The following is a 27,938-nucleotide window of genomic DNA, read 5'->3' as shown; positions in this document are numbered from 1 at the left end:
CACATTAGAATGCTCGTGTCCTCGTAACACTGCTTTCAGAAATCAGCTTATTTATTAGGCTCTGCCTAATAGAATGTAAACTCCATGAGTTTGCCTATCTCGTTCACCACTATATCCTCAGTATACAACACTGCCTTCGACTTTTTATTGAAAGCTTACTATGTTCCAAGCATTGTTTTAAATGCTTCCAATGATCAGTAAGCAAAATGCAAAATTCCTTACCTTTGTGGCATTTTAGCCACATTACATTTTACCAGGGGGAGACCCAGCAAAAATACAGGAAAATTATATAGCATGATTAGACTAGTATGTTGAAGTTGTCAAGTGCTCCAGAGAACACAGAGTAGGGTAAGTGGGATCGGGAGTCTTGGCAGGGTAGAAAGGGGCATTGCAGTATTAAATAGGATTACTTGAGAAGGTGATCTTTGAGCAATTGAGAATGGAGTTAAGACAAGCAGATACACGTAAGAGTGGCTAGAACGAACAGCTAGTGCAGATTCTAAGGCAGGAGTGTTTTTGCCTAGCCTGCTTGAAGCCAACTGACTGCAGCAGAGTGATGGAGGGGAAGAAAAGCAGCTGAGGTCAGAAATTAAAAGCCATGGCAATGTTTTGATTTTTATTCTAAAATGAGGAGTCATTGAACAGCTTCAAGTAGAAGAGTGGATGTTTCTTTCCTGCTGTGTTTAGAATAGGCTTTAGAGAGTCAAGTGTAATAGCTGAGAGATCAATTAGGAGGCTATTATGAAACTCCAGGTGAGAAATGATGGACATAGAAATTTGACAGTCTTCAGCATATAGATGGTATTAGAGCCATAGGACTGGATGTGCTCACCAAAACAATTTAGGTAACATGTTCTGATCCATTTAAACTTTGGCTTTAGAACACTCCTAACCATCCTTGGTGCTACTTCTGGAAGACTTTAATAAAGGCTGGTAGTCAACTTAACATGTTCTAACTTGCTTTACATATTAACTTGAGGAAGGAAATTATCTCATAATGATTTGGCAGGTATCTGATGTTTTGCTTTGATAGAAAGAACCAAATCTCTTTTTCAGAAGTGTATTAGCTTCTAAAAAGATTAAAGTTAAAGATAACTTGTAGTACTGAACTCCTTGAAAGCAGAGCAGTATGTTGTCCACCTTTATATTTTCATGGTCTAACATACTGTTTGGCACGTGAAAAGCAATCAATAAATGTTTAATGAATATCCAAGAATCTGAAGTTATCATAATCATAAGACACAAAACAAAATTACAAAAGGAAATTTATTTCAAAAGCATAAGGGAACATTTACTTTTAAACAAGGTGATAAACAGGTGTCTTGCAAAAGAAAAACAAATCCATGGCATGAAGTTTTCCGTTCAAATTTTCAAAGTAAAAATAACCCAAGTTGTGCACTATTGCCTTAGGAAAGGGACGGGGAACAGTGAGGTGGTAAAGGAACACAGTCAACTTAATATCAAACTTGAGAAAGTAAAGTCACTTCTGCTCAGCTTTGAGTTTACAAATATTAAAAAGAACAAGAGGAAAAATTACACTTAATGTTCAGATTTATATAACTGTAGTCCCAATACAGCTTCTGTACTTGAAATGGCTTTAGGCCACTGGCTGATCTGCCTCTGAGGTCCAGACTACCTGGTCACAGTTTTCAAATGGTAATTCCATGTTCCTATGTCTGTTCAGATTCCAAGGAGCTTAGGTTCAGCTCATAGTCTTTTGGAATGTTTAGAGATTATTGCCACCACTCCATAGTCAAGCTGACCAACTTCTTTTGCTCACTTGTATCATTCTAGTCTTTAAAAAATATTTTCTCAATAAACATGTGCAGTAATTCTAACAAGGGGTTTTGCTTTTCCCCCCCAATGTAGAGGTAACAGTAATGAAGACACCTGCATTGGAATCACAAACTCTTCCTCAAAAAATATGTCAAACTGCTAGAAACTGTCACTCAGGCATTGGATTTGAATAGCAAACTTGGGGAGGGAAGATTAACTGTGGAACAAAAATATATGAAACATTCAAATGCAGAGCAAAGGGCCTATGCTACTAAAAATGCCCATGACATTAAACACTCCACAAACCCCCCATCTGTTGTTTTAACTAAAGATTCTATTGGCTAACTTAGACAATAACTTTGATTAATAACCTGAGAAGTTAAAATCTTGAAAGTGGCAAAAGCAAACTGAGAGAGCATCCCTTATTTATTGGTATACCATGTTACCAAGTCACTTTTCCTGGGCTGCCCTGGTTATTAAATCCCCAAATTCTAAATTATTCTATCTCATCCTGTAGAAACCTATATATACATCAGATTCTGTATTTCTCCAACAGGGATCTCCATATTTATCTTTGAAAATGCAGCCTTTGTTTATTTTTAGCTTTAAATAACAATAATCATGTAAGTGCAACTGACTCAAAAGCCCTCACTACCGGGAGGAAAACCTAGATAACAAGTGAATAACGGATTCAGCCTCAAAAGGATAATCACTGTGTCAAAGACTACCCGTTCCTGGAATTTTAAAAAATGATTTATGTTGTGTAGTCAAGTTTCACAGCATGCATATATATATATACACACACACACATACATATATGCTTATGTATGTATGTATATTATACATACACATTTCTATTTCAAATAGTAAGATCCCATATCTGAAAGTTTGTGTCACACATATGGAGAAGAGTTAAGTAAGCAGTGCAAAGGAACTTACTTACTTCTAAAAATGTAATGTCATTTCCACATTTTAAGAAAGCTGATCGGTATTTTGCTTTTCTGACACAATGTAGGAATGCTGTACCACTGCCTAGCTTTATTAAATAACAATGAAAATAAAATGTATGATTGACCATTACTCTTCTCCATATGTTGAGGGGAAAAAAAAAGACAAGAGGGGACAGGAAAGTCAGTAACCTTTCAAAACTGATAACTTTACCAGTTATCAGAAACGGACTGAATTTCATTACATTTAAGATTTGAATACCTCTCAATAACAAATTATCAAGATGTTTAAAAGATTCACAATATGAAGTCTGAATAATGATACTGCAAAAACAAGTCAAGACTGCGGACAAAGCATCCAAAAATATCATTGTGGTTTTTACCTTGGACACAACCATGGTCTGTTACAAAAGTAGATCATACATACAAAGGTATAAAGAACATTAAATTTTTAGCTGAAGGCAGCAGTCTTTTTAAAGGGATATCCCCGGCAATCCAATGAGAAGTACAATTTTAGTATATTAAGCTCATGGCAATGCTGAAGAATGTGACGTCTTGTTCAGTAGAGTCTTCCCCGACTACGATTTCCTCGTGCTCCCCAACCTCGGCCACCTCTACTTCCCCTGAAGGCTCCTCTCTGCTCTACGAAAAAGCGAACAAGGGTTTAGGTCTTGTTCAGGACTTCATGGGACAGCAAACAGAGAAGAAATGTAGCTTGCAGCTCTCAATGTAGCAGTAGGCTCTATAAATAAGCAGCACTGGTATTCTGCTAGTCCATCTACAGATTCAATCTGTACATAAAGCCAGGGCATCTATATATACCAAAGCACACATGGCAAGGTACCAAATACATTCATAGTAGGGAACTCAACTAAATGTATTCCATTAACAAAGGTATTTCAAGGTGACAATATTATAACTACATTGTTTATTTCTTTATTTTGGTGCTTATCACTGCCAAAGATAATTAATGAAGCTACAAAAATTTCTATACTGAGTATGGAATTAACAAAAAAGCCACTGGCCTTCAAAAGTCAGTAACATATATGTAAAGTATCTTAAACTATCAGTGATCAATTCTGAAAAATTAGGCTAGAATGAACCTTTCAAATGCAATGAATAGGCAATTTGTTTTGATCACCATATTTCAAAATAATATTCATATAAATGCCGACAGCTTTTCTCACTGCTTTATCAGCTATGTATGAGCTGCTCAGAGTGCTGCTTAAAAGGTGCTATGTATATATATGGTATTTGGATTACTGATGTAAAGGAAGCATATCTTTTGCTGAAAAATCAAGTCACTTGTGTCATATGGTAGAATGAGTCTGTGACAGAATGGGATCTGATTCAAAGTCACCTCTCATGTCAGGACACATTTTTCTAAGTTGATTGGAATGCAAAGCATTTAAATAAAACCATCATGAGTGAACACATTAAGAAAATCAGAGGTAGTCTGTGTATAAGATGCTCCTACTCATAGATGCAATGTCTGTGGTGCATTCAGGGAGTACAGCAACCTTAATTTAGTAACTTCCTTATGCTGTAAATCCTGCATTTTTGACTGTTTAAGACGTCTGCACATTTTCCCCCAACATACTCATTATCAAACCTTCATTTCTCAGTTAACATCAACACACTTACCAAATTAACACCCCATAGCTATTATATTACCTATAAATTAACAAACTACTAAAATCTACCCTTTTAATTGTTTTTCAATCAATTTTAATATGAACTCAGTTACCCTCAATGGTTCAGCTATATCTAATAAGTATATTAAACACACAGTATGCAGGGATTATATGCTGTCATTATCTTTTCTATAGTGGCTATGTCTTTTTGATCTGCAACTAATGAAGCTATTTTTACAGTACATGGAATAATAACCAAAGTTTCTTTCTTCTTCCTCCTGAAGGGACTATTCTGCACTTTAATGCTCTTTTCAATGGTTTCAAGATTACATTACTCACACTGCTCCCGTTAAGATTATACTTTATTTTTATATCCTAAAAAGGTTAACAGCTGAAGGACACAAGTCACAAAATATAGAATTAGTACTTGTGGCTTGTGTCCTTCAAGTCTGCTCTCCAAGGAAAACTAAACACGGGTATGTATTTGCAAATAATTTGATTGAAAATGTACCAGGAAGCCAAACTAAGTTGTGGGAACAAATACCATTTGATAAAGCAAACAACAGAGACATTGGTTAGGAAAGTGATAAACCTGGATAAGGAAAAAACTCTAAATATGTCTCAACTCCCGAATATAACAATACTAGCAGAAATTTTGCTCCTACTTCCCAACAGGAACAATCAGTTTAGTATGCTTTTTTTTTTTTTTTTGGTGGGGGGAGGTAATTAGGTTTATTTATTTATTTATACCTTTTGAGGGAGGTATTGGGGATTGAACCCAGGACCTCATGCATGCAAGGCACACGCTCTCCAAGTGAGCTATACCCTCCCCCCAGTTTAGTATGCTTTGTAACTCAATTTATGACAAGCATTCCGATGACAAGGTTAACTTCTATAGGAATATTAAAGTATGGTTAACACCAGACACAAAAGACAATCAACAGGCATGTTTGTTCTGCCCTTGTTATTCTGAGGACTACAGAACAACTGAAGTGACTCCAGGATTTTTGTCTTGAGTAAAACTCATTTTTTTCACATTGATAATTTAAAAAAAACAAACCAAACAACCCACATACAGCCTAAAGCTTTGCATTTTTCACATGTCTTTTCCACGTGCATTCATTATATCATCTGATTCTTCCTATCAGGCAGGCAATGAATTTCACGGGGCTGAATCCTCATGGAAACTCAGTAACTGACTTGCCTAAGTGAAAATGAAGACAATTCTCTATGTATTGCCATAGCTCTTGATTACTTTCATTTAAGTCAAATGAAGATAGTATCTGAGAGAATAACTGATTTTAAGACTGATTTTGACAGGCACCACATTAAATCATACAAGTGACAGAGGACATTTAGTGCAATGAAGTAACAAAAAATCCTTTCCATTTACAAAATGCCTTCACAAATAGTCTTTTTTGAAGTTTTTACTCTCTATGCTATCCCTATTTTTCACGTAAGAGAAGAGGCTAAAAGATGCACATTTACCTATTATCATGTAAGTTAAAGAGTTCAGTGATCTTTTCTAAAGTTGCCTCAAAGAGTCCAACTGGAGTAGAAGGGTTTATTTCACAATCTAAAACTGCCTTTCTCCAATCTGTTTGCTCAGATATTAGAGGAATTTAGCTATTGTAGGAGGCATTTGCTTAATGTCACAATCATCTCACTCTGGAAACAATTATAGAGAGTATATGCTTCAGAGTGCAATTTTTGGGGAATAATTACTGTTGAATTAATTCTAATTGGTAATCAAGACCAATCATAAGCATGTTTGGTTCCTAATATTAAACTTTGTCTTCTTAAGATTAAGAATCTTAGTCAGTGATATTTTTATCCATTCTTCTTTAAAATGATCTATGAGGACATAAGCCAATGAGCCAAACTTCACTTCTGATTCAACAGCCCTGGGAGAGACTGCACTAGTGGGAAGCTCTCCTGGCACTAAATGGCTAAACTGAAAGGAGGACTGCACTCTGGGCAGCGGAGGAGCCTGCAACAGGACACATCTTCCTTGTTAGATGATGCTTTAACATCTGACTCCACCTTCTGACTTTTCCTTTGAAGTAGTACAGAAGATGGGAGGACAAGCAGTAGGCTGACAAGGTCCAAGAAGGATCATTAATACCACATCTGCCAGAAGCTATATCCATCCCTGAGGGAACTGTACCAAACGTCTTGCCTTGAAACTAAAAGAAAACCTGGAATGGATGGTTCATGCCACCTTTGTTGGTTTTATTTTTCCCCCTATTGGCTCCTCTGAATGTAAGAGGCATATTTTTCTTTTTTAAGTTTTTAGTGAGTGTTACATGCTCAATTCAGTCAGCCCACAAGGGTGGGTCAGAAAGGAATAAGCCCCCAACAATTCAAATTCCCCAAGCTAACTCAAAGAGTCACCTGAAAGGGCTATGATCCTCTTTTCAATTAGTAATCAAAATCAAACACAACACAATTCTGCCTAGTCTCTCATACTGCTTGTACCCAAACGGAAACGCTCACCATAATTAAAGTTGCCCAAATTGCTGCTATATTTCCCACTAGGAGGATTATAAATCTGCCTGGCATCCCTTTTTGGTCCTGCTGAAGATTTCTTGGGTGGTGAACCTGAAGTTGTATCTTCACTGGCTCTCTTTTGCCTATAATGGGAGGAAGAACAGCAATAAAAAAAAATTCTTTTATATCAGAGGCTATCAATATATTTATAATTTATCATACAGGTTACGAAAGACATCCTAAAGATGAAAGTCACATCAGAAGAAAAAAGTAGTAACATTCTAATGTCATCAAATTAACTGCTTTTGTAATGCAGACACTGTCAGAGAGAGCCATTTACAAGGCTTTAAAACAATCTGAAATACGTAGCTTCGCAGATTATGTACAAGTGACTTATTTTATAAAACTTGTCAGAAAAGTCTACTTATGCCACAGGAATAAAAATTAGCCTAAAAACTCCACAGTTGTATTCCATCAGTTTATTTTATAAATACTAGATTCGACTCTATATCTTAAGGCATGTTTCTAATAGTCATATTTTAACATCTTATTAAGAATTATTTAACTAATAATGTACCATTTTATACAGGGAATGTAATATCTGAATTCAGATTTTTCATATTTATAAGTCAAATATTAGAACACTTTAATCCCCTTTAAATATGTTTCTTACCCAAGTTCAACCTTCTGTACAGGTTTCCAGGATAATGTTACTGTGCTCTTGTAAGAAGGAGGAATGTGGAAGAGATCCTAAAAAGACAAAATTAGAGATTTCTAATCTATTTGGTGGTGTGGGCAGTGGTAGTTAAGGGTGGGAAACAGGGAGACACATCTCAGTTTTAGGAGAGGAAACTAATTTATCCTTCTTGCTTTTGTGCTGGTGACTAAAATAATGACCTAAAAAAACTGCAAGAGAAAAGTAAACAGGGACAATTTTGTTTACAAATTACATCTATTACCTCATTAATGTTATTTTGTGCACATCACTAAGAAGCTGCAGCTAAGTTTTTTCTAAATGTCATTTCAAGTTACCAGACAAAATATCAATATTTATCAACTTTAATAAACAAAGTCCTCAAGTATTTTCTTCTGCACAGATGCAGTCACTGACGTTCTTTAAGGAAAATACAATGGTGCAATCTTCATTTGCTTCTGCAGATTTTTAAGTGGTTCAAAGTTAGAACAAAACTAAAGTTCTGGCTAATCATGTTTTTTTCTTCCCTGCAAATATCTGCATATTACTAATAAGGAAAAAACTCACAAGATTTAAATACTAAATTATTAATATATGGTAATGCAAATGTTTGCTGAATTTAAACCTTAAAATAATTCAGAACTGAAATAATCTAACCTCATAATATCCTCGAAACTACATCCTCAAAAATATATTTAGGAACGAATTCCTAAATATATTTGTTCTTGGTATTTTACCTAATATTTCTTATCAGCTTTACTCTAATTTTTATATACAAGTAAAATGTGATAAAAGTAAACTGAGTTTCTTTCACAGTTAAAATGAATATACAAATAAAAATCACCTCTTAGTATATAAAATTTAAGTCAAGGGTACCAGATAAATGCAAGGAATTAGCCAATATAAACTCCTTTGAAGCAAAAATGCTTGAGGTTTCTAGCTGTAGTGATTTAGCATATATGTTATTAATTAAGAAACTGTCAGTCCTGGGTTCAATCTCCAGTACCTCCACTAAAAGTGTCCATAGGAGAGGAAAGGGGAAGGTTTCAATTTTAAACATCTTAAATCTCAGGTGACAATGGGAAACTGGGGTATAGTTTGTGGATACATTGAAACAGAAGTGAAAGTAAATTTTGGAATTAGATGAGTCTGGTTAGATAGGAACCAAAAACTGTAAGGAGATGCAACAGATGGACCAAAATACATCAGTTTTTCTTGTGATTTCCCTAAAACAAAGAATTGATCATGCCACATTCAAAAAATATTTCAGGATTTTCTGGCAAGTACCTTTGTCAAAAAGTTGGGGGATTTTTTAAATTAAGAAAAAAGAAAGCTATTCTTTATCACACCTTTTCACAATTTAATATTATTTGCTTACATTTTCCTGTGATTTTTGAAATTAAACCATTGTGTCTTGTAACGTCCTAGTTGAGCTGCTGGCCAGCAGCTTCCTTCAGGAGGATTTGGAGCAAATGTGTCTGCTGACTTGTCACCTGCTGGAGGGAGGCCTGGAGGGCTGCTGGGAACTAGATCCTGTGAACACTTATTTGGCCTTCTCTGTGGTTTATGCTATAAACTCTATGGTTTTTGAATAACAATTTCATGTTTTAATTTAATATTGGCAATCCAATATTTAGTATTTTTAATCCAATCAAAATTGGTTGCTGACCTTTTCATCACTCTTCCCCACATGACTTCCTACTACAGTCTTATTTAAATCACTATGGTTTCCTGAAGAGGACATTTTCTCACCTCCATGTGGTGGGTCATAGTATTTGCTAAGTTTAAAATGTTCTTAACATCATAGTCTATCTTCAAGTTTGACTTATGTCATCAATTCAAATAAAGTCAAATCTCACATTTAACATATTAATTCAGTTTGAAATTATTATTTAAGATTTGAAATAAGTGGTGGCAATTACAAAATTTTCTTTGAGATGAAAATTAGTATTCTTACCTCTTCTGCTTTTAATGCCTTTTCACTTTTCCCCTTGGCAATGATACTCATCCCTTAATATTGCACTGTTTTCTCTGAAAAGCCTCCCTTTCTCTTCTGATAAAAAGTAATTATTCCATGGGATTTTTACCAGGTAAGTTTTAACACGTACCACCAACCCTGATTTTGTTACCGTCAGGCTTTATGCTATAGGGGTTACAAATATTTCTTTCTCCCATCTGGCTACAATACTATTAACTCGTAACAATACTATTAACTTACAGGTTATCAAATGATGGCTACTTTGTTATGATTCCTTTAGTTCTCTCAGGTTATTAGTTTTTTGTTTAGGCTAAACAGATACTTGGGACAGTAAACATAACTAAAGGATATTTATGGCTTAATGGTAAGATATACTTTAGCCTATAGACTATAGAGAGTATAGAAAACTCTCAATTTATTATAGACAGTTAGTAGAAAAGACCACAGGAAAACATTTCATGTGCCACACAGGACTGTCCATTCTTAGTGTAAGAGAAGGGTTTTATTTTGCATTCAAAGGAACCCCATAGCATTAAGACCACCAGAATTTAAGTCAGTGAAGTTTCTGAGTCTAAATGTATCTGCTCCAATGCTTTGGGTCAGAATAACTCTGCCTGCCTCCCTTTGTTTGCCTTATCTTCTGCAGTAACTTTTAAATAAATAAAACACTGTATTGTAACAGCTACAGAAATGTCACTTGCTATTATAAAAAGCATAAAGCTTTAAAAGGCCAAACATCTGGAATGCAATGGTATCGCTCCTTAATCAGTACCATTACAGACATAAAGACACATGGAAAACCTCCTGCACTAACTTTCTATCTAGCTGGGATGACTGGGTAAGAAAGGAAGACTTACCTTGATTAAAACATTGATATTATTTGTTATTTTCAATGCAACAACTTTAATCTTGTTCTAGAAAAGGACAACAAAATTATATTAAAATGCCAGTAAGTTTCATGATGTATATTTCATTTCCATATAGAACTTGAATAATTCTACTTCTCTTTCAGAATCATTTCTACAGTTAGAGAATTCCTTGGTTTGTATCTACAAGTAATGCTGATTCCTGTGTCTCGACTCAAAGCGAGTACAGAGATGGCAAAGAAAGCACATAATCTTTATCTTCCATTAACAGGTTAGAACATTAAAGTGCTGTTTACTTGAGAATTTACTTGAGAAACGACAAGGGACAGGTCATGGACACACAGCAATTGTTTTAAAAGAAATTTAAGTTACAGGAAGACATAATGAAAACTTAAAAAATATTTCAGTAGGACGAGGATGATGATTGATCAAAATAGATGAGATCAGGAAACATCAAAAATCTCAACACAAACACAGATATAGTTTGGTATAGAATTGGCAGTTTAATCTTTTTTTTTCCCTAATGTAAATTAATATTTGGGTTTCAAAAAGGTGAAATTAGAAGTATCACAACCATCAATCAAATATTTAAACAAAATATGCTGCTAATGAGACCCTAGTGAAAGACTGGTATATCAAAATTTGGTAACAAACATTGTTCACAAACATTGGAAACATTCAAGATAAAAAAGTTTCTTATATAACTTAGCATTGTAATTAAATATGCAGGCTTCTAACATATCTTTAACTTAGACTTGTATCATCAGTTCAAATTAAGTCGAATGTTACATTTCAATATATGAATTCAGTTTGAATTTGTAATAAATGGTGGCTATTATAAAAATTTCCTTACAAGATGTAACCTAATATTCTTACCTCGTCTGTTTTTAAAGCCTCACCCGTTTTACCCTGGAGAGCCAAGCGAAGTTGTCTGATATAAACCTGCAGGCCCCGTGCAAAGTACTGCAGCCTAAATGAAGAAGTAATTGTTAACAAACCATCACTTCAACTTTGTTTTTATACTTCAACTTTGTTTTTAAATTCAAAGAATATTCTATTATAGCTAAATGATCTTTATCAATAAAAAGTAAATATGGGGGGGTTCTTTTAATAATCAGTGTATGATCACAAGCGATACACAAATAAGAAAAATAAAAGCAGTTTTTCTTTATCAAAAATTGGAATAAATTCAGTCAACCTGGCAAGGGAAACATTTCTAGTACTGTTGTAAGGAAGCTTGTTATGTTAACCTGTTAGGCATGTGTCTAAATTAGAAACAACCAGGGGCCATGGACTAGAGTCAGGTGGCCTGGGTTCTACTCTTCTACTGGCCAAATGAAGGTCAAGTGACATAGACAAGTCACAATCTCTGTGTGTTTATCTGCTAACGAGGGACAGTGAACCATTTGTACCTCAGGGTCCAGCTTAAAAATAAAACAAAATTGTAGATTTAAAAATTTATTATAAACTCGTATCAACTGCAAAGGGTCCTGAGTAATCTCTTTTTCATATTTGTTCCCAGGTAATATGTGAAGAAAGGTGGTACCATAACTCCATCCTGCTGATGTCTAGGAATTCTGCTTAACAACCTGGAATCATTGTTTTTTATTCATTTTTAGAGTAATTTCCTAAAATGCCTGCTTCTGGTCAAATTTTCACCAAGTATTAAACCTCTGCCTTGCCAAAGCATAGAAGACAGTTAACAGATGATACAGTGGCCAAGCATCTTAAAACTTAGATGTGAATTTGTTAATGGAATGATTCAATGAAGTATCTTCATGAAAACTACTTGTATCAATTTCTCTACTCCTCCAGCAGCACTATAAGATAGTAATAACACTGTAAGATATTAATAGCAGCTACAGTTTACTGAGTACTATGTGCCAGGCATTGTGCTTAAAGCTTTTCATCCATTGTCTCATTTAATTCTTACAACTCTATAAAGCAGGTACTATTATCAATAAATTTAATAGCTAAGGAAAATTCGGGGAATAATAGAGGTTAGGAAACCTGCTCAAGATCATAGAGCAAGTGGGAAGAGCCAGAGTCCATTTTTGACAAAGGTCATTTTCTACCACAGATTTGCTATACCACGACAGCTGTATGTTTATATAAATCCCTGTTTTGTGGATTTTTTTGCACTGGGGCAAGACAAGGCAGGGAGAAAGCTCTTGTAAAGTGAAAACAAAACCCAGAGCTTCAAAATAGCCTTCACCTTTGTCAAGGATTGGGCCACTTCAATCATACATCACCTGATTTTGAAATCTTTGAGCTTTTCTGCATTCAATTTGGCTGTTAAAAAATCTGGAAGTTTTCGGCCCAACTGGTGAAAGCTGTACAACAAACATTCCACGTAACTGAACTGCAGCTTAGGCTCTTCATTACCAGCATTCTCTCCATTTTCTGCTTCTTCTGGAGGGAGAGGCATGTACTCCTAAGAGATGAAAATACAGAGATGTATGCAATCTGCTCTAGACACTCTAGTTATAAACATGCACTCAAGTAATTATAGGGCATGCTTTTTAAAGACATGAAGCATTAAAAACCACTAAGATCAGAAATTTAGGAAAGCTACCTCTTTTATATATAGGATCAATGACCCAGCCTGTCAACTCTCCGTATTAACTATAGTATATCTGCTGCTACTACTACTGACAATGAAAGTGACTAGCATTTATTAGGCACTAGGCAGATGAAGGAACTGAGGTTCTGAGAGCCCAGGTAACTTTCCCAGGGTGAAAAAGCTAGGAAGCTAAAAAGTTACGACTCAATCTAGGTTTGATGGTCCTAGAAAAAATACTCCTAAAATTTATATGGAACCACAAAAAGCCAAAGATCCCAAAAAGCCAAAGAAAATCTGAGAAAGAAGAACAAAGCAAGAGGCATCACACTTCTTGATTTCAAGCTATATTATAAAGTTACAGTATATCATCAAAACAGTATTGTACTGGCATAAAAACAGACAGACAGACCAATGGCATAGAAGAATCAAGAGCCCAGAAATAAACCCAAGCACACATGGTCAACTAATACTTGACAAAGGAGCCAAGAACACTCAATGGAAAGAAGATAAGTCTCTTCAATAAATGGTACTGGGATAACTGGATATGCACATGCAAAAGAATGAAACTGGACCCATATCTCACACCACTCACAAAAATTAATTCAAAATGGATTAAAGATTTAAATGTAAAACCTCGAAACCATGAAACTCCTAGAAGAAAACACAGGAATAAATCTCCTTGACATGGGTCACTGTAATGAATTTATGAATTTTTGGATATGACAGCTAAATCAAGCCACAAAATAAAAAACAAGAGGGTTACTTGGAAAAAAAAAATTTTTTACCAAAAAAAAAAAGTGGGGACTACAAACTAAAAAGATTACACAGACCAAAGTGAAAAGACAACCTGTGAAATGGGGAAAAAATTTGCAAATCATGTATCTGATAAGAGGTTAATATCCAAAATATATAAATATACATATAAGTCAAAAGCAAAATAAAAACAAGACAAAAAAAAACCCTCAAACACAAATAACCTAATCAAAACGAGCAAAACACCAGAACAGACATTTCTCCAAAGAAGATATATGAAAGGCCAATAGATATATGAAAAGATGCTCAACATCACTAGTCATTAGGGAAATGCAAGTTAAAACCACAATGAGATATCAGTTCATACTTGTTAGAATGGCCATCATCAAAAAGATAAGAGATAACAAATGCTGTCATGGATGTGGAGAAAAGGAAACCTCTATGTGCTGTTGGTGGGACTGGGACTGTAAATTGGTACAGCTGCTATGAAAAACAGTATGGAGGATCCTCAAAAAATTAAAAATAGAACCACCATATGATCCAGCAATTCCACTTCTAAGAATATATTCAAAAGAAATGAAAATACTAAGTTGAAAAGGTATCTGTACGCACCCTCATGTTCACAGCAGCATTATTTATAATATCCAAGACATAGAAACAACATAAGTGTCCACTGATGAAGAGATAAAGAAGTTGTGGTATACACAATGGAATACTATTCAGCCATAAAAAGGAAGTATTACCATTTGCAACAACATGGATAGACCTTGAAGGCATTATACCAAGTGAAATAAGTAAGAGAAAGACAAATACTGTATGATCTCACTTAGGTGTGAAATCTTTAAATACACACACACCTAGAATCATAGAAAAGGAGATCAGACTTGTGGTTACCAGAGGTGGAGGGTGTGGGAGCGGGAACTGGAGGAAAGTGGTCAAAGGTACAAACTTCCAGTTATAAGTACTAGGGATGTAATGTACAAAATTATATAGCTAACACTGTTGTAGGATATATAGGAAAATTAAGAGAGTAAATCCTCAGAGTTTTTATCACAAGGAGAAAAATTTTTTCATTTTATTGTTAGATGGATGTTGGCTAAACCTACTGTGGTATTTCACAATACATGTAAATCAAACCACATGCTGTAAACCTTAAACTTACACATTGACATATGTCAATTATTTCTCAATGAAACTGGAAAAAAAAAGGTGGGGGAGTTGATGCTCATAACTACTACATTATGCTAACTCCAAAAGTCTTTCCTGAACATTGGTCCGTGCTGTTTAAGTAGTGACTTGCTTTGCATTCAAAGTACTACCAAAAGCACTGGATCAGTGTTGTAATGCCTCAGAAGGTGCTCTAAGTCTGGAAGAGCACCAGAGCTGGATGACTCAATTCAAGGTATGGGCTGAATGCTTATCACTGTGTCAGTTATATAGAACTGTTCACATCCAACAAGAAAATCACTTGGTAAAGCTGACAATGAGTTCATCAGATGGCCTATTTTCTCCACAATCATGACTTATTATGACTTTATTTCCAGGTTGCTATAAGCTTTTTGTCCTTGGGCAGCAAACTCAGTGGTGATCTGGAGCAAACATTAAAAATGTTTTGATAAAGAAACAGCAGAAAGACTTACTATTTACACCTTGTATTGTATTTTACCTAAAGCATCAATAGAAGAAATGCCAACAGATTAAAACAGACTTTTTTTTTTAAAAGCAGACAATATGTGGCCTGAGCAGCTAATACCACTTGCTAGAATTATTATCTAATCACTTCAAAAGCTGGTTCTCCATAATCTAGAAATTAATACTATAGTATTAAGACTCTGTAAATCTACACTGACTATGCCATAATGAAAGAAAAAAGTTCTTACCAATAACTTATCAAACAGTTTCCTTAAATTTGTTTCTAGCTTTTCCATGTCACCGCAAAATGAACTCATCTCGGCCAACAGTTTCAATACCTAAAACACACAATTCACTGTTATTAACATTCTTTTTTTCTTTTTTTTCTTTTTTTCTTTTGGAATGAGCAAGGGCTGTGAAATAAGACTGATTCTAGATAACTATTTAAGACTGCTTATTTTTCAGTTATACTTTTACAGAATCATAATGTCTGAACTAGAGATGCAGCCCTATATTATACTGTTGAGGAGACAAAGTCAGAGAGACGATGTGACTCGGCAAAGGCACAATGTATTTGAGTGTCAGGGCAGACCCTAAAACCCAGATCTCATGACTCTCAATGCATCTGTGAGACTAAGTAAGGAAAAGAATACACATGACACTTTCTGCTGCAGGTTAATAATGTACAATGAAGGGACAACAAGCAAGAACTCTTAACAGCTAAGAATTACTAGCATTTAAGATGGGCCTCCTCTGCTATTGAACTTAGTCTCTGGATCCTAACTCAAGTACTGGTAACTGTCACTATTCTTGACGGTCATCTCTCCAACACTCAATCCCAGGCTGATAAGCCAACCCAGGACATGTGAAGCAAACTATAGTGTCAGTGCACAGTGAGACTCTATCCCAAAGACCTATGAGGGAAATGGCACATGCATTTCCATATTTCAGTTCAATTCAACAATCATTATTAAAGTGCTTTTCAGAATAAGGCTCTGCCTTAGATTCTGGGGATTCAGAGAGGAATAAGGTTAAATGTAGGGGGATAAATGTAAAATATTACATATGCTATAAAAAAATGTATACATACATTACAGTTGAGATACAAAGGAGAGAGAGAGAGTAGTCAACTGTATTGGAGAAAGGATAAAGGATATTTTGTGTTAATCAGTTTAAGTCTGGCTCTATCAGTTACAGAGACAGGAATGGTCATGACTGAACACTGTATTTTAAAGTAGTAAGGCTACAAAGGCCGCGCCTGACCACAATGAAAACTAAGCAGCGTTTTAACTGTAGCAAACTCTCACTGCATCCATAAAGCGTTCCTATAACTAATCCGTGGACAGGTTACTAGCTAGCCACCACTAGGCCTTTAACCTCTTAGAAATCAGATCGAAGTTAGTGGTTTACATTTATGTCAAAATATGAGACTGCTTTTTCAGTGCTAAAAGCAGAAATTTTCTCTTACCTCCAACTGTATATCAAGACCCTCCACTGGGGTAGTCAAGGAACCAAGGTTAGGGAGAACTTGCTCACAGAAGTAAGTCACAAACCTTGTGGAATGCACGTTTTTCTGCAAAAATCCAAAGAGTATTGAATTGTCAAAAAATATGTATGTATATATTCTCTCAAATATAACAGTACGATGTCATCCACAAATGCTGAGTAGCAAAGCACCAAGTACTATGGCTACAATACAGTACAGTGCGCACCCCAGAAATAACCTCAAAAGACAATATATACTTTGTTGCAAAGTAATCTGGAGCATAGGGACTTTTATACATCTTTGAACTCTTCCTTTATTCTCACGTCAAATTTTGGGGGAAACTTCAGCGTTGAATTTTAGACTGTACATTTTCCCAAAAGGATAATTCCTTTACATTGTGTTTTTCAAACTTTGCTATGCACACCCCAGAATATTCATGGCCAGAGGAAGCACAAAGCCAGAGATAAAGGGCATATTCATCTACAACAGCAATCAATTTAAGAAGAAAAGTTAAATTTCTAAACCAAGTATTTTAAAAACTTGGCCAAATTATAAAGTATGATGCAAAATTCTCAAGACTTTAAAAAATCTCTAAGCAAGATTATATAGGGAAATTTCTTGCTGCTTTGGGTTCTTCACCTAGGCCTCCAGAAAGTAAGTAATTGCTTCACTGCGTTAATATTTTTATGCAAAGATCTGAGGAGAATGCTCAAGTGTATATCCATAGAAATATAAACTAACAGAGCAATCAAAACAGCAGCTATATAAAACAAAGAGCTCACAGAGAATAGGGGAACTGCCTGCCGAGTGCACTGTAAGAGCCTGTCCACACAGTCAGGATCCGAGGGATTGAAGGTTTGTTCCAGGTCAGCCTGCTCAGCCACCAACTCTACAAGTTGCTGTCTTCCACTCACTGTCTGTAAGCTTTTTAACCCAGAAAGTATCTTCATGAACAGGACAAATTCTTCTCCAGTCACATCTTCTAGAACCTGGAAAGAGACAATCAGAACAGTTCTTAGTATCTTTATCACTTGAAGGGTAAAGAAAGATCAGTGTTGAAACAGCATAGCAAATTTATTTCATAAAAGTCAGTTTGCTGCTAACGTTTCTGAAATACTAAAGAGAGGACAACTTCTCGCGTCAGTCAATTTAGCTTCAGAATAAGCCATGCATTCTCAGTGGTGTGCTATATTGTTTCCAAGAGAACAAAATTTGGGTCTTGGAAAATTTTATTCTTTTTTAATGTATAATGCACAGATATACATACAGTACGTAAACAGACACACAGTGTATCTGCAGTATTAAAATTTCATGGGAGAGTGGCAAAGGAAAAAAATGTCTAAAATGGCTCTTCAGGGGTTGATAGCAAAAAAAAAAAAAAAAAAAAAAGAGAGAAAAATTCTGCAGTAAACTGTCAAATCGGATTCAGTTCCCTACATTTAAAAGCAGCCTCATTCACATCAATATGGTAATCGTACACAAAATAGGAGACTATGCAAATTTTAAGTGCTCCATATAGGTGGGTCTAAGCCTTTCTGTTCACTGACCAAGGAACAAGCAATCATGACATACCCTACCAGACTACCAGCTGAGGCATATATAGTGCAAAAACTAGGTAATTTTAATGTGATTTCATTTTTCATTTTGAAATGACCCAGCATAATATGGGAACATCTTAAAATTAGAGAGAAAGGTGGGAACTAGGTAAAATTTCCTAAAGGAAATGATTTGTTCAGAGACCTGATGAATGTATAAATTTTGAGTATAACACCGCAAAGGATTTATGTATGATCAAACCCTTTAAATTAACACATTGATTCATCATGACAAGTGACCAAAGTGCAAAATACAATATAAGAAAAGCTTGGAGTTCTATGGTGGTTGTAATGGGATGTGTAATTTTATACACAAGCTACATACAGCACTGACAAATACTGATAATTTCAAATATGTTCTTGTGCATTAGAGAAGTTCTACTAAATGACAACTGAAGCTTACCTTTTTGGATTCAGTTAGTATAAGTTCCTCTACTTCCTTTGTTAAGACTTCATCTGGTAAAGTCTTAAGTTTTGTAGAAAGAAATTTGATTGCCCTTTCTCTAACAATGTCCTCTCCTTGAAGTATTTGGCTGAACAAGCCACCTAAAGTCCCTGCAAAACAAAACAGTTGCATGTAAGCAAGTCAATTCTATATAGTAATGAAATTTTTCCAGTTAATTTGAGTTGTAGTATTTCTTTTCAAGTGATTTAACAAACATCCTGAATATCACTGATACTGGTTAAACTAGTTTGAAATTTCTATAGACCCAACCCAGAGTGATCATATGCTCTGTTCATGGATTCAGAATCAGCTTGAGCATGACTTTCCTTTTTTTATCATTACTACTAATAAATAAACCCAGGTATTTCAGAAGAATTTCTTTAATGTGGCAAAGGGAGTTTTTCCAACAGATTTCTAAGGGATTTGATCTATTTTTGCAACTTTTTCTGCTGGTTTTTTGAGTCACAAACATTTTGAGCTAAGCAGCTTTTTTTTTTTTTAAAGAACACTTAGAATTTTTAGGAAATAGTTCTCTGAGTGAATCCCAGACTTTGTCCTTGTTGAGTATTGTCAAACTCTCCAATTTTTTAGGACATCAAACACAGTTCAGAACAAGAAGTTCCCTTACCTTTTGCATCCATCTTAAATATACTTAATAGGGCGTTGTTCACTAAATTAAATTCTGCAGAGTCATCTGGATAGAGAAAAAGTGGTACAATACATAAAATATATGAAAAATATCTGCTTCATTTTCAAACTTAAAACTCAACATAGTTTCTCACAGATTACACTGAGAGGGGACACATAACTAAGCATTTCTCTCAAGTACCAAGAAAATACACCTTCCTTGTAGGGGTAGAGAATCTGATCTGGAATACCTGGAAAGTTCTTATGTTAAGGTAGTACAATTAAGAAACGACAGGAAATGGCTGGGGGTGTGGAAATAGGGGTGTGTGGAAGTGCAGGTGGGAATTAGACAAATCATGATGCATCAAAATTCCCCACAGAATCCAGTCATTATACCTTTATAAACAGAATTCAAAACAAGACCAAGAATTAGATAATCATAAGTCATTAAGCTTCAAACTATTGAATGAAAAAAATAAATTTCTATCAGAGGTAGCACCTTCAGGTTAAAAAAAAAAAAAAAGCAAGCTAAAAAAGAGTCACTATTTCAGAGAGAAGTTATATTTAGGTAAAAGGGTAATAATAAAATTTCTTACCTGTCTGCAAGAGTTGGGTTAGTATATCTGCCACTCGGGGAAGATTTTCTCCAGTGGCAAATTGAGGCAGCTCTTTAATTGCTTGCCGTCGGATCTGAATATAATTTCAAATAAAAAATTAACTAAATACTATCATAAATAAAAACAACCACCTCAACCTTTAAATACTATTATTATCTGCCTGGAGTAGACAGATTGAGATTATAAACAACAGTTTATATACTGATTACATACAACTACTGTGTTTTTACTACCTTTGGGGCACATAATACAGTATCCCTCAAGAATGGCAAAGCCATACCTAGTCACTGTGTACTTTAGAATTTTCAGTATTGGCTACTTAATACATTTGTGAATACATTCTGTGCACTTAATTCCAAAAACATGGCCTTGGCTTATCTAGTTTAACATAAAAATTCAAAGGAGTTAAATCTAGCAAATGACGCATGAAATGTTAGTGATTCACTAATTTTATTTGAAAAGCTAGGAGCTAACAGCTGGAAATTTTTAGGAACCTGTATCAGCAGCCAGAAATGCTAATGGTTAATTCTGTTTCAAGGAAAAATTTTCTTTTTATTGTAGTAATCACATACAATTATTACACAGGTCAGTTATCTTTCTGCTATGCAAAATATTTAGGGTTGAAACTATACTTTATGCCACAAAACTATTTTAAATATCCAAGCAAGCATAAATTCACTAAATTAACACTAGTCTAATTTCATATGCACAATGTGTAACAATCTATGAAAAAGATGTGAGCCACAACTGTTTTTAACAGTGGACACCAAATAAGCAAAACAAAGTATTACGTAATTCTATGCATTTTTCACAGTTGAAAGGTGGCGAAAGAGCTAATACATTTTCTCACGCAGATGTAAGCCTCAGTATAGTGTCACACCAGGCCAGACCGCGTATTTTATTGAGCACTGATATAACTGGTACTTCAGTTATATTAGCTACACGCAGAAAATGACTGAAAATGTCAAGAGCAACATCTGAAAACTTGTTGAAAAGTATCAACCATACACTTACTGATACATCTTCATCCTCACAGAGGTCTAACTGTGCATTGATAGCAGAATCAGCCAATTCTGGAAAATGCTTAAAGAATTTCGGAATAAACTGAGCTGCTAATCTTTTTTCCTTGGTACCACCTTTGACACCATCCAATATCACTTGATAGGCATCTTTATGCTGAAACAAAGAATAAAGCAGAAAAGAAACACAATTTTGAAGGATGGGAAGCTAAACAAACTTCTTTGAGACTGCTTTAAATTAGCAAAAATTTATATAAGCTAAGAAATAGGGCTTATTTTTACTGCTTAAATTTGTCATCTACCGTCCTACCATGTGCTCCCCACCCCTTTATTATATGTGAGTTGGGAGAGAGAAGAATGACTCTAATTTTAAGTGGAAAACGCAAATAAATTTGTTATGGACCAACACTTCTTCATTCTAGTGACTACTGACCCTAGAATTGTGATTGTATGTACCCATGTTTAAAAACATTGTGATGAATATCATGGAATTCTCAAAGAATTGTGTTAACATTTACTTAAATATATTATCTGTTTCCAATTAGCACCTTGCAGAAGGCGGAGAGAACACATTCCTGAAATTAAGCAATACCAGGAAGGTAGCTTTATTTTGCCTCATTTTTATTTTAGGATATGACAATGGTAATTCATTCTATGTAGCTAGCCAATTTGGATTAAGACAGATTCTAATGTCACACAGTTAACTTTTCATTGGAATAATACATTCAAAGCTCATTTGTTTCCTTTTGGAAAGAATTTCAGAAGTGCTGTCCCTCAGATACTTACAACATAAAGTGTTAACATCAAGTTCCCAATCCCCCTTAAACACTTGCCTCCAAACCAGTCCTTTCATTAAATGACAATGATCAAGCTGGCAAACAAAGTAATAAACAGCGAGACTATAGATAAATCTTCTGTTTGGACATAGGGATTAAACTTTAAACTACCAGAAAACCTTAAATTTAATATGATACCAAATATGTATACAGCGTAGTATTTACTTTGTATAAGGCAATGGTCTAAATGCTTCATATGTGAGCTTACTTGATGCCATTAAGAAGGGATGGCTAATCTACATCCAATGGATTACAGAATCACCAAAATTTAGCATCGTTCAGGAAAGGAGTCATTGCAAAGCTATGTTAAGTGAAAAAAATAAAGCAGGATGGGAAGTTATTTAGGTCCAGTGGGATCTCAACTAAGGACATTTCTTTTTAAAAATAATCAGAAAAAAGTACGCCATGTATGAAAAGGCTATGGTCATAATTAGATCTTTAAAAGGTACAGATTTTAATATACTCTGCATAATTACTGTATTACTTTAAAAGTTCATAAACTGCCAACCTGTCTAAAAAACACATATTCTAAAAATTAGTTCTAATAAACAAGTTCCATCAAACTGATTAACGACAACTTCTTCTATTATCTTAAACACTAACACCAATCCCTAAATAACAAACTTCTGTGAATAAGGTTAGCTTTTTCATGAAATGCAGACACAAAATCAGTCTTTAGTATATTCACTCCTGAATACTGTACTTTAAAAGTATATTTTCAAAAGTACACTTTTTAGTGCAAAAGTTCAAAAAATCACAGCTGGCTTCTCTACCCCTTTACATTTCTGTGGCTTGTTTCATGGCAGTCTAACATTCTTACTTTTTGCAAAGTATCACAATCCAATTTCCTTTAATTCAACTTCAAGCTTCACTTGTAAAGCCCTTTAAATTGTCTAAAATTCATTGTCTAAAATTAAATGAAGAACCCCTGCTTGAAACAACCCACCCCACCCCCAAGAAAAAAAAATCTGGAATAGAATAAAAAGGAATCATTAGCAACATTTATTGAAAGCCTACAAGGGACTGAGGAATGCCTCGTGTACATGCCTCACAATAATCCTGAGTTAGGTGCTACTACTATCCCTATTTTTCAGATGAGAAAACCAAGGCTCAGAGAAGTGAAATAATTTGTCCAGAACCACACTGCTAGTTAAGTAGCAGATTCAGGACCTGAACATTGTTCTGACAGGCCCTTAAGTCAAGATCTGTGCTTAATGCTAAGCTTAATTGGAGTCTTTCAAAGTAGTGTCCTGAGATCTTAATTAACAAAGGAGGAAAGAAAAGCTTACCAAATCTAGGACTATCAAAAGAAAAATTTGAGTCCTAAATAGAGGTTCCACATTGGCATATAAATTGGGATGTAGTATCCTAAACACAGCAAGATCCTTGGAAAGTTAAGACATTTTAACATATTCAAACTAGAAATCAAAGTTCTTACCATTAACAGGCATCAGTTTTATCAAATAATTTCAGACATTACTAATAGACTTCAACTAATTCCCCTTTATGAAATGCAAAGTAAAATGATATTCTTCCTTGCCAGCTGTTTGAATTATTTGTCTTTTAACCATAGTATAGGGACAAGGCTTTCTTACAGGATCTCACTCAAGTAGTTACTACTTCTGCTTTTCAAAGTAGGAAATAAGATGTAAGTGGTATTTCCAGCAATCAACAGTGATTTAGTGACAGGCAGCAGTGTTAACAACAATAAAATATTTCAAATACTACAAAGCACTTTGTATTTTTCCTCTTCCAACACAGCTGTGTATTTTAGCTGGATAAATAAATTACTGATCTTAGTAAGAAGCTTTAATTGTAACTACTTTTAATCCATTTCTAAAACTGTATTTATGTGTGATTTTAATCTCTCATTAAAACAGCAAACTCTAAAGAAATCCCTAAGATATTTTCAAGTAAAAAGACAGTTACAATTTGACCCACATTCAGCAGACACATTCGAAAAGAAAAATCTTGTAATTATGATTGTCAGATCACAACTGATACATATGCATAAGTGGTCAGTGACGCCAGGTGGAGCCACATTTGGGTCCAGGATGCAGTCTCTATGAAATAAAGCATCACCTTAGAGAAGAAAGAATATAGTTTCAACGAATTTCTCAAGTATGACATAAAAGGAAAATGGATAAACTAAGCTATATTACTTTTTTCCTCTAACTCAATTAATAAACATAGTTTGTGTTTAACACTAAAGTAAACTGTTAATACTTTCACATATTTTTGAGGGATTGTGAACTTGGTTGGTCTGTGATTTTAGCTTAAGCATATCAAAAAAGGTACTAAAAGAATGCAATTTCATGAAATATAAGTCAGTAAAGCTTACACTCTTCCACCCTGGAGAGCCAGTTAACCCCTGTGTAAGAGCACACAGGAGAAATCAGAGTTCAGGCATTATATTGATCTAACTTGAGGTCAGCTGTACTGCCAAAATGCCTTAACAAGTGTTTCATGTATTTTTTAACTAAAAATTTTTTTGGCTACATAATCTAAAATTAAGTATCTGTATTTTAAAATTAAGCACATTCATAAAAATCTGAGACAAAATTTAAGTTAACGGTGGGTCAGAGCTTGTTTATGATGGCCTATTGGGAGCTCTGGGCAGGCACAGTGGAAAAGGGGTTTAGGAAGGTAAAAGAACACACAGAAGAGGGAGGAGACTTGACTAGGGAGTAGCAGAGGCGGGGAGGGGGGGTGGAATGGGAGGCTGAGCAAGTAGGTGGAACATGGGAGCTACAAGAGGAAAGATGACAGAGGGACTGGGGGGTTTTGAGGTACTAAATAATGCTTCGCTTAGAATTTATCACCTGCAGTTTGTTTATTGTAAAATACACACTCATGGTTTAAATATGTGTGAGTATGTATGTGTATAAAGTTCTCTTCTTCATAATAAATCATCCTGGAAAACAAGGGTTTTGTGCACATATATCTAGTGTATATATCTGCTCCTTCTTTGAATATATTTCTTCAAATGTCTACTGGAGGGCAGGGTACAGTGCAAGGAGAGAAACACACACAAAAAAGGATTTAACCCTTAAACTCAAGTATCCACAATTTAGTAAAGGAATATGAAAAGCCCTCACACGAAATAAAATACAAACTCAAGGTACTATAAATGAAAACAGTGCTAGGGAGGTTCCAAAAGAGAAAGATCTGATCTATTTGAGGCAAAGTAGCTGATACACCCTCAGAGGACTTGTGTATTCCTGATACATTCAGAGAGCACACTCTGAAAGGAGTCCTGACAGTCGTGGAGAGGGCACTCCCCTCAGTGGCAGCTACATGAGCAACTGTGGTACTCACCACTTTAAAAAGAGTGAAAATCAAAATAAAAGTCAGAAGAAAGTTCTACACTAAGAAAGTCAAAAATGGTGTCAGAAGTGTCCAGATAGGTACCTGCCATGAGATTTAAAGTCTTGGCTGTAAATCTTATAAAGTAACATGAAAAAATCTGATTTTACATACACTATGTACACTATACATAAAAACGTAAACATCTTTTCTCTCCTTAAAAAAATGAATGGCATCCCTTCCATTAAGTTGGCTCTTGCTTTTAATTAAAATTCACCAGCAGTCTCTTGACTACACCTGTTTTTGGTGGGTATTTAAGGATTTTCCTCTAAAAGGGAAGAAGTATTATACGATAAAGTAGATAAAGTAGAATTAGATGGCATTACTGTTTAGTTTTGCTTCAGTTCTCCCAGAATTCAGTTTGAAGCTGAGCAAATCATGACACTTCATTATGCAGAGGTCTTTTTATCTTATTTAGTTGCTTGACAGTTGTCATTACAGGTTCAGGAAGGTACTGATCTCCCATCATCTAAATGGAATTGTGCTAAAATTTTACAGCGCAGCACAGTGTCTGGTACGTGGTAGGCACAAAAAAATATACTGAATAAATGAAATCATGGGTCTTCATTGAAGTCTACAGGAAAGGGACCCCCCACCCCTGTTTTTCACAAACCTGTGTCTCCTAAGCACTCTACCTAAATTAAAAGTAGACTTTTTGCCTTGAGAAACACTTTTGGCGTCTTGAGGGATTACTCTCAGTCTAAACTGATATTTATAATTAAAGATGACATAAGAGGAAAATGTGAGCAACTCTCAATTATTCATGGTATATATACCCACTAGGTCACAATGAATGAAAATATTTTCACTGGTAGTTCTCTCAAGGAACAAGGACAACAATAACAAAATCAAACTGAGTGACCGTAAGTTTTCCCCACGCTGCCTTAATGGGCAGAAAATGTCTCCTTCACAGCCGATCTAACACACACCCTATGTACATCTACAACAGACTGTCAGTATCTATTTCTCATTGATGATGTCAAAATTTCCTACTGAAATGGAAATATGTAGGGAAGGAAATCATCTGATACTTAAAACTAGTAATATTTGCAATTCTAGATTAAGCTAAAATAAGGTCCCAACATCAAAAAACAATTATTTTTGTTGGGCTCAGAGAGGTTCTACCTGAATTACACACATCCAGACAAGGGGCTGGGAGGGGTCCAGCCACAGCTTTGCTAATGTTCTTAGACTCTAGGATCTCCTACTTCCTACACCACGGGGTGAGTAAGCAGAAGAATCACACCAAGTTCCAAACACTGAAAAGATCTGGCATGGGACTTCTAACAACAATGAACCTCAGGGAGAGCCTGGTTCTTTCCCCAAGAAAACACACACACAACCAGTTATCAACTCCTCCAGTTCAATGGACTTCAGTACTTGAAACTCACAACGGCTCGGCTCGTATGGCCAATTCAACACAGCTGAAACTGTGTTTCTGGGCAAACACCAGAGAACTCTTGCCAGACAACTCTATTTAAAGCTGCACTCCACCCCCCACCAACCTCCCGCATGGCCCTGTTTTATTTTCTTCATGACACTCTTCACTGGGGGGGGGGGGGTTGTGTATCTTACTGGTTTTTATCACTAGTTTCCCTCACTAAAGACACTTTACGGGAGAGCACAGGTCTATCTTTTACCACCAGCGCCCGGCACAGCGCCCGGCCCATGGTAGCTGTTCAAGAAACATACTGAATAATGAAACCGTAAGTCCTCATTAAAGTCTGGACGAAAGAGCCTTTCTTCATTTTTCACAAACTTCCGTCTCCCAAGCACTCTTCCTAAATTAACTGCAGATTTTCGCCTCGAGAAAGACATTTTTGACCTCTCAAGAACTTTCATCTTCCGAGGGACTGAGCGCCACCGAAAAGAAGGAGAAAGACTTCAGTGAAATCCGGAGAGCAAGGCTCGAGAAGAGAATGAACAGGGGGCTGTGAAGAGTCTGACTTGGGAAACGCCACGGTGAGAAAAGCTGACTGAGGGACGCAGAGGAGCCTGGAACCCGCGGACTGCGCTCTCCCTGGTGAAGCCGGGGCCTGCACGCCCGGAGAGGGGCCCACCCCTACAAAACAGCAGGGGCGGCCGGGAGCCCGCGGGAGGGCGAAGCAGCAGTCCCCGCCGGGCCCGGGGACCGCTTTCGAGAGGCCGCGGAGCGCCCGGCCCTGCAGGCCGCTGGGGTACTCACTTGGCCCACTTGCTCCGTGGCATCGGCTAAGATGCCATAGTTGCGGTAAAGCTCCTCCACGGTCGGCATGGTGAGCGAAAAGCCCAGGGCCCGCTCCTGCTGTCCTCGTCGTCGCCGGCGCCACCGCCGCCTCTGAAGTTCTCCAAGCCTGCGACCCGCACTATTACGCCTCCAGCTGCCGCCAGGGCCGCCGCCAGTCACCGCGCACAGCACGGCTCCGCCCCCAACGTCTACGTAAAGACGTGCGCGTCAGGAGCGGCCTGCATTGACCGCCAATGCACAACCTGGGGTTTTATCGCCCTCTGGCGCTGGGAGGTGCAAAAAGCGGCCAGGACGGTTAAATTAGCTCATACCTTTTTTGGGAAGGATTGTGTGTGCCTGTCTAGGAGTTTTTGGTGCCGGCTGGAGGAAAATACAAAGATGACTGCG

The 27,938-nt window shown here is 36.1% G+C and overlaps 1 protein-coding gene across 2 annotated transcripts; it reads right to left on the bottom strand.

Moving 5' to 3' along the window:
- Positions 1-1,248: 1,248 nt before the first annotated feature.
- API5 (apoptosis inhibitor 5) lies at positions 1,249-27,727 on the bottom strand. Of its 2 annotated transcripts, none has more exons than XM_032488492.1 (14): positions 27,510-27,727; positions 21,118-21,279; positions 20,083-20,176; positions 19,488-19,553; positions 18,818-18,969; positions 17,602-17,808; positions 16,802-16,906; positions 15,582-15,671; positions 12,638-12,819; positions 11,262-11,355; positions 10,377-10,433; positions 7,521-7,597; positions 6,854-6,990; positions 1,249-3,365 (listed from the first exon to the last, which is right to left on the bottom strand). In XM_032488492.1, exons 1-14 carry the CDS (start codon positions 27,576-27,578, stop codon positions 3,283-3,285), a joined length of 1,575 nt encoding a protein of 524 aa, XP_032344383.1. In that variant the 5' UTR covers positions 27,579-27,727; the 3' UTR covers positions 1,249-3,282. The 2 variants fall into 2 exon arrangements, with proteins under 2 accessions (XP_032344383.1, XP_032344382.1); XM_032488491.1 differs by having other exon boundaries at positions 1,249-3,360; positions 27,510-27,726.
- Between the last annotated feature and the right edge of the window lie 211 nt (positions 27,728-27,938).

Source organism: Camelus ferus, chromosome 10 (genome assembly GCF_009834535.1).
Source record: "Camelus ferus isolate YT-003-E chromosome 10, BCGSAC_Cfer_1.0, whole genome shotgun sequence".
Lineage (NCBI taxonomy): Eukaryota > Metazoa > Chordata > Mammalia > Artiodactyla > Camelidae > Camelus > Camelus ferus.
The sequence above is the reverse complement of the archived record's forward strand: the minus strand, read 5'-3'. Positions and strand labels throughout refer to the sequence as shown.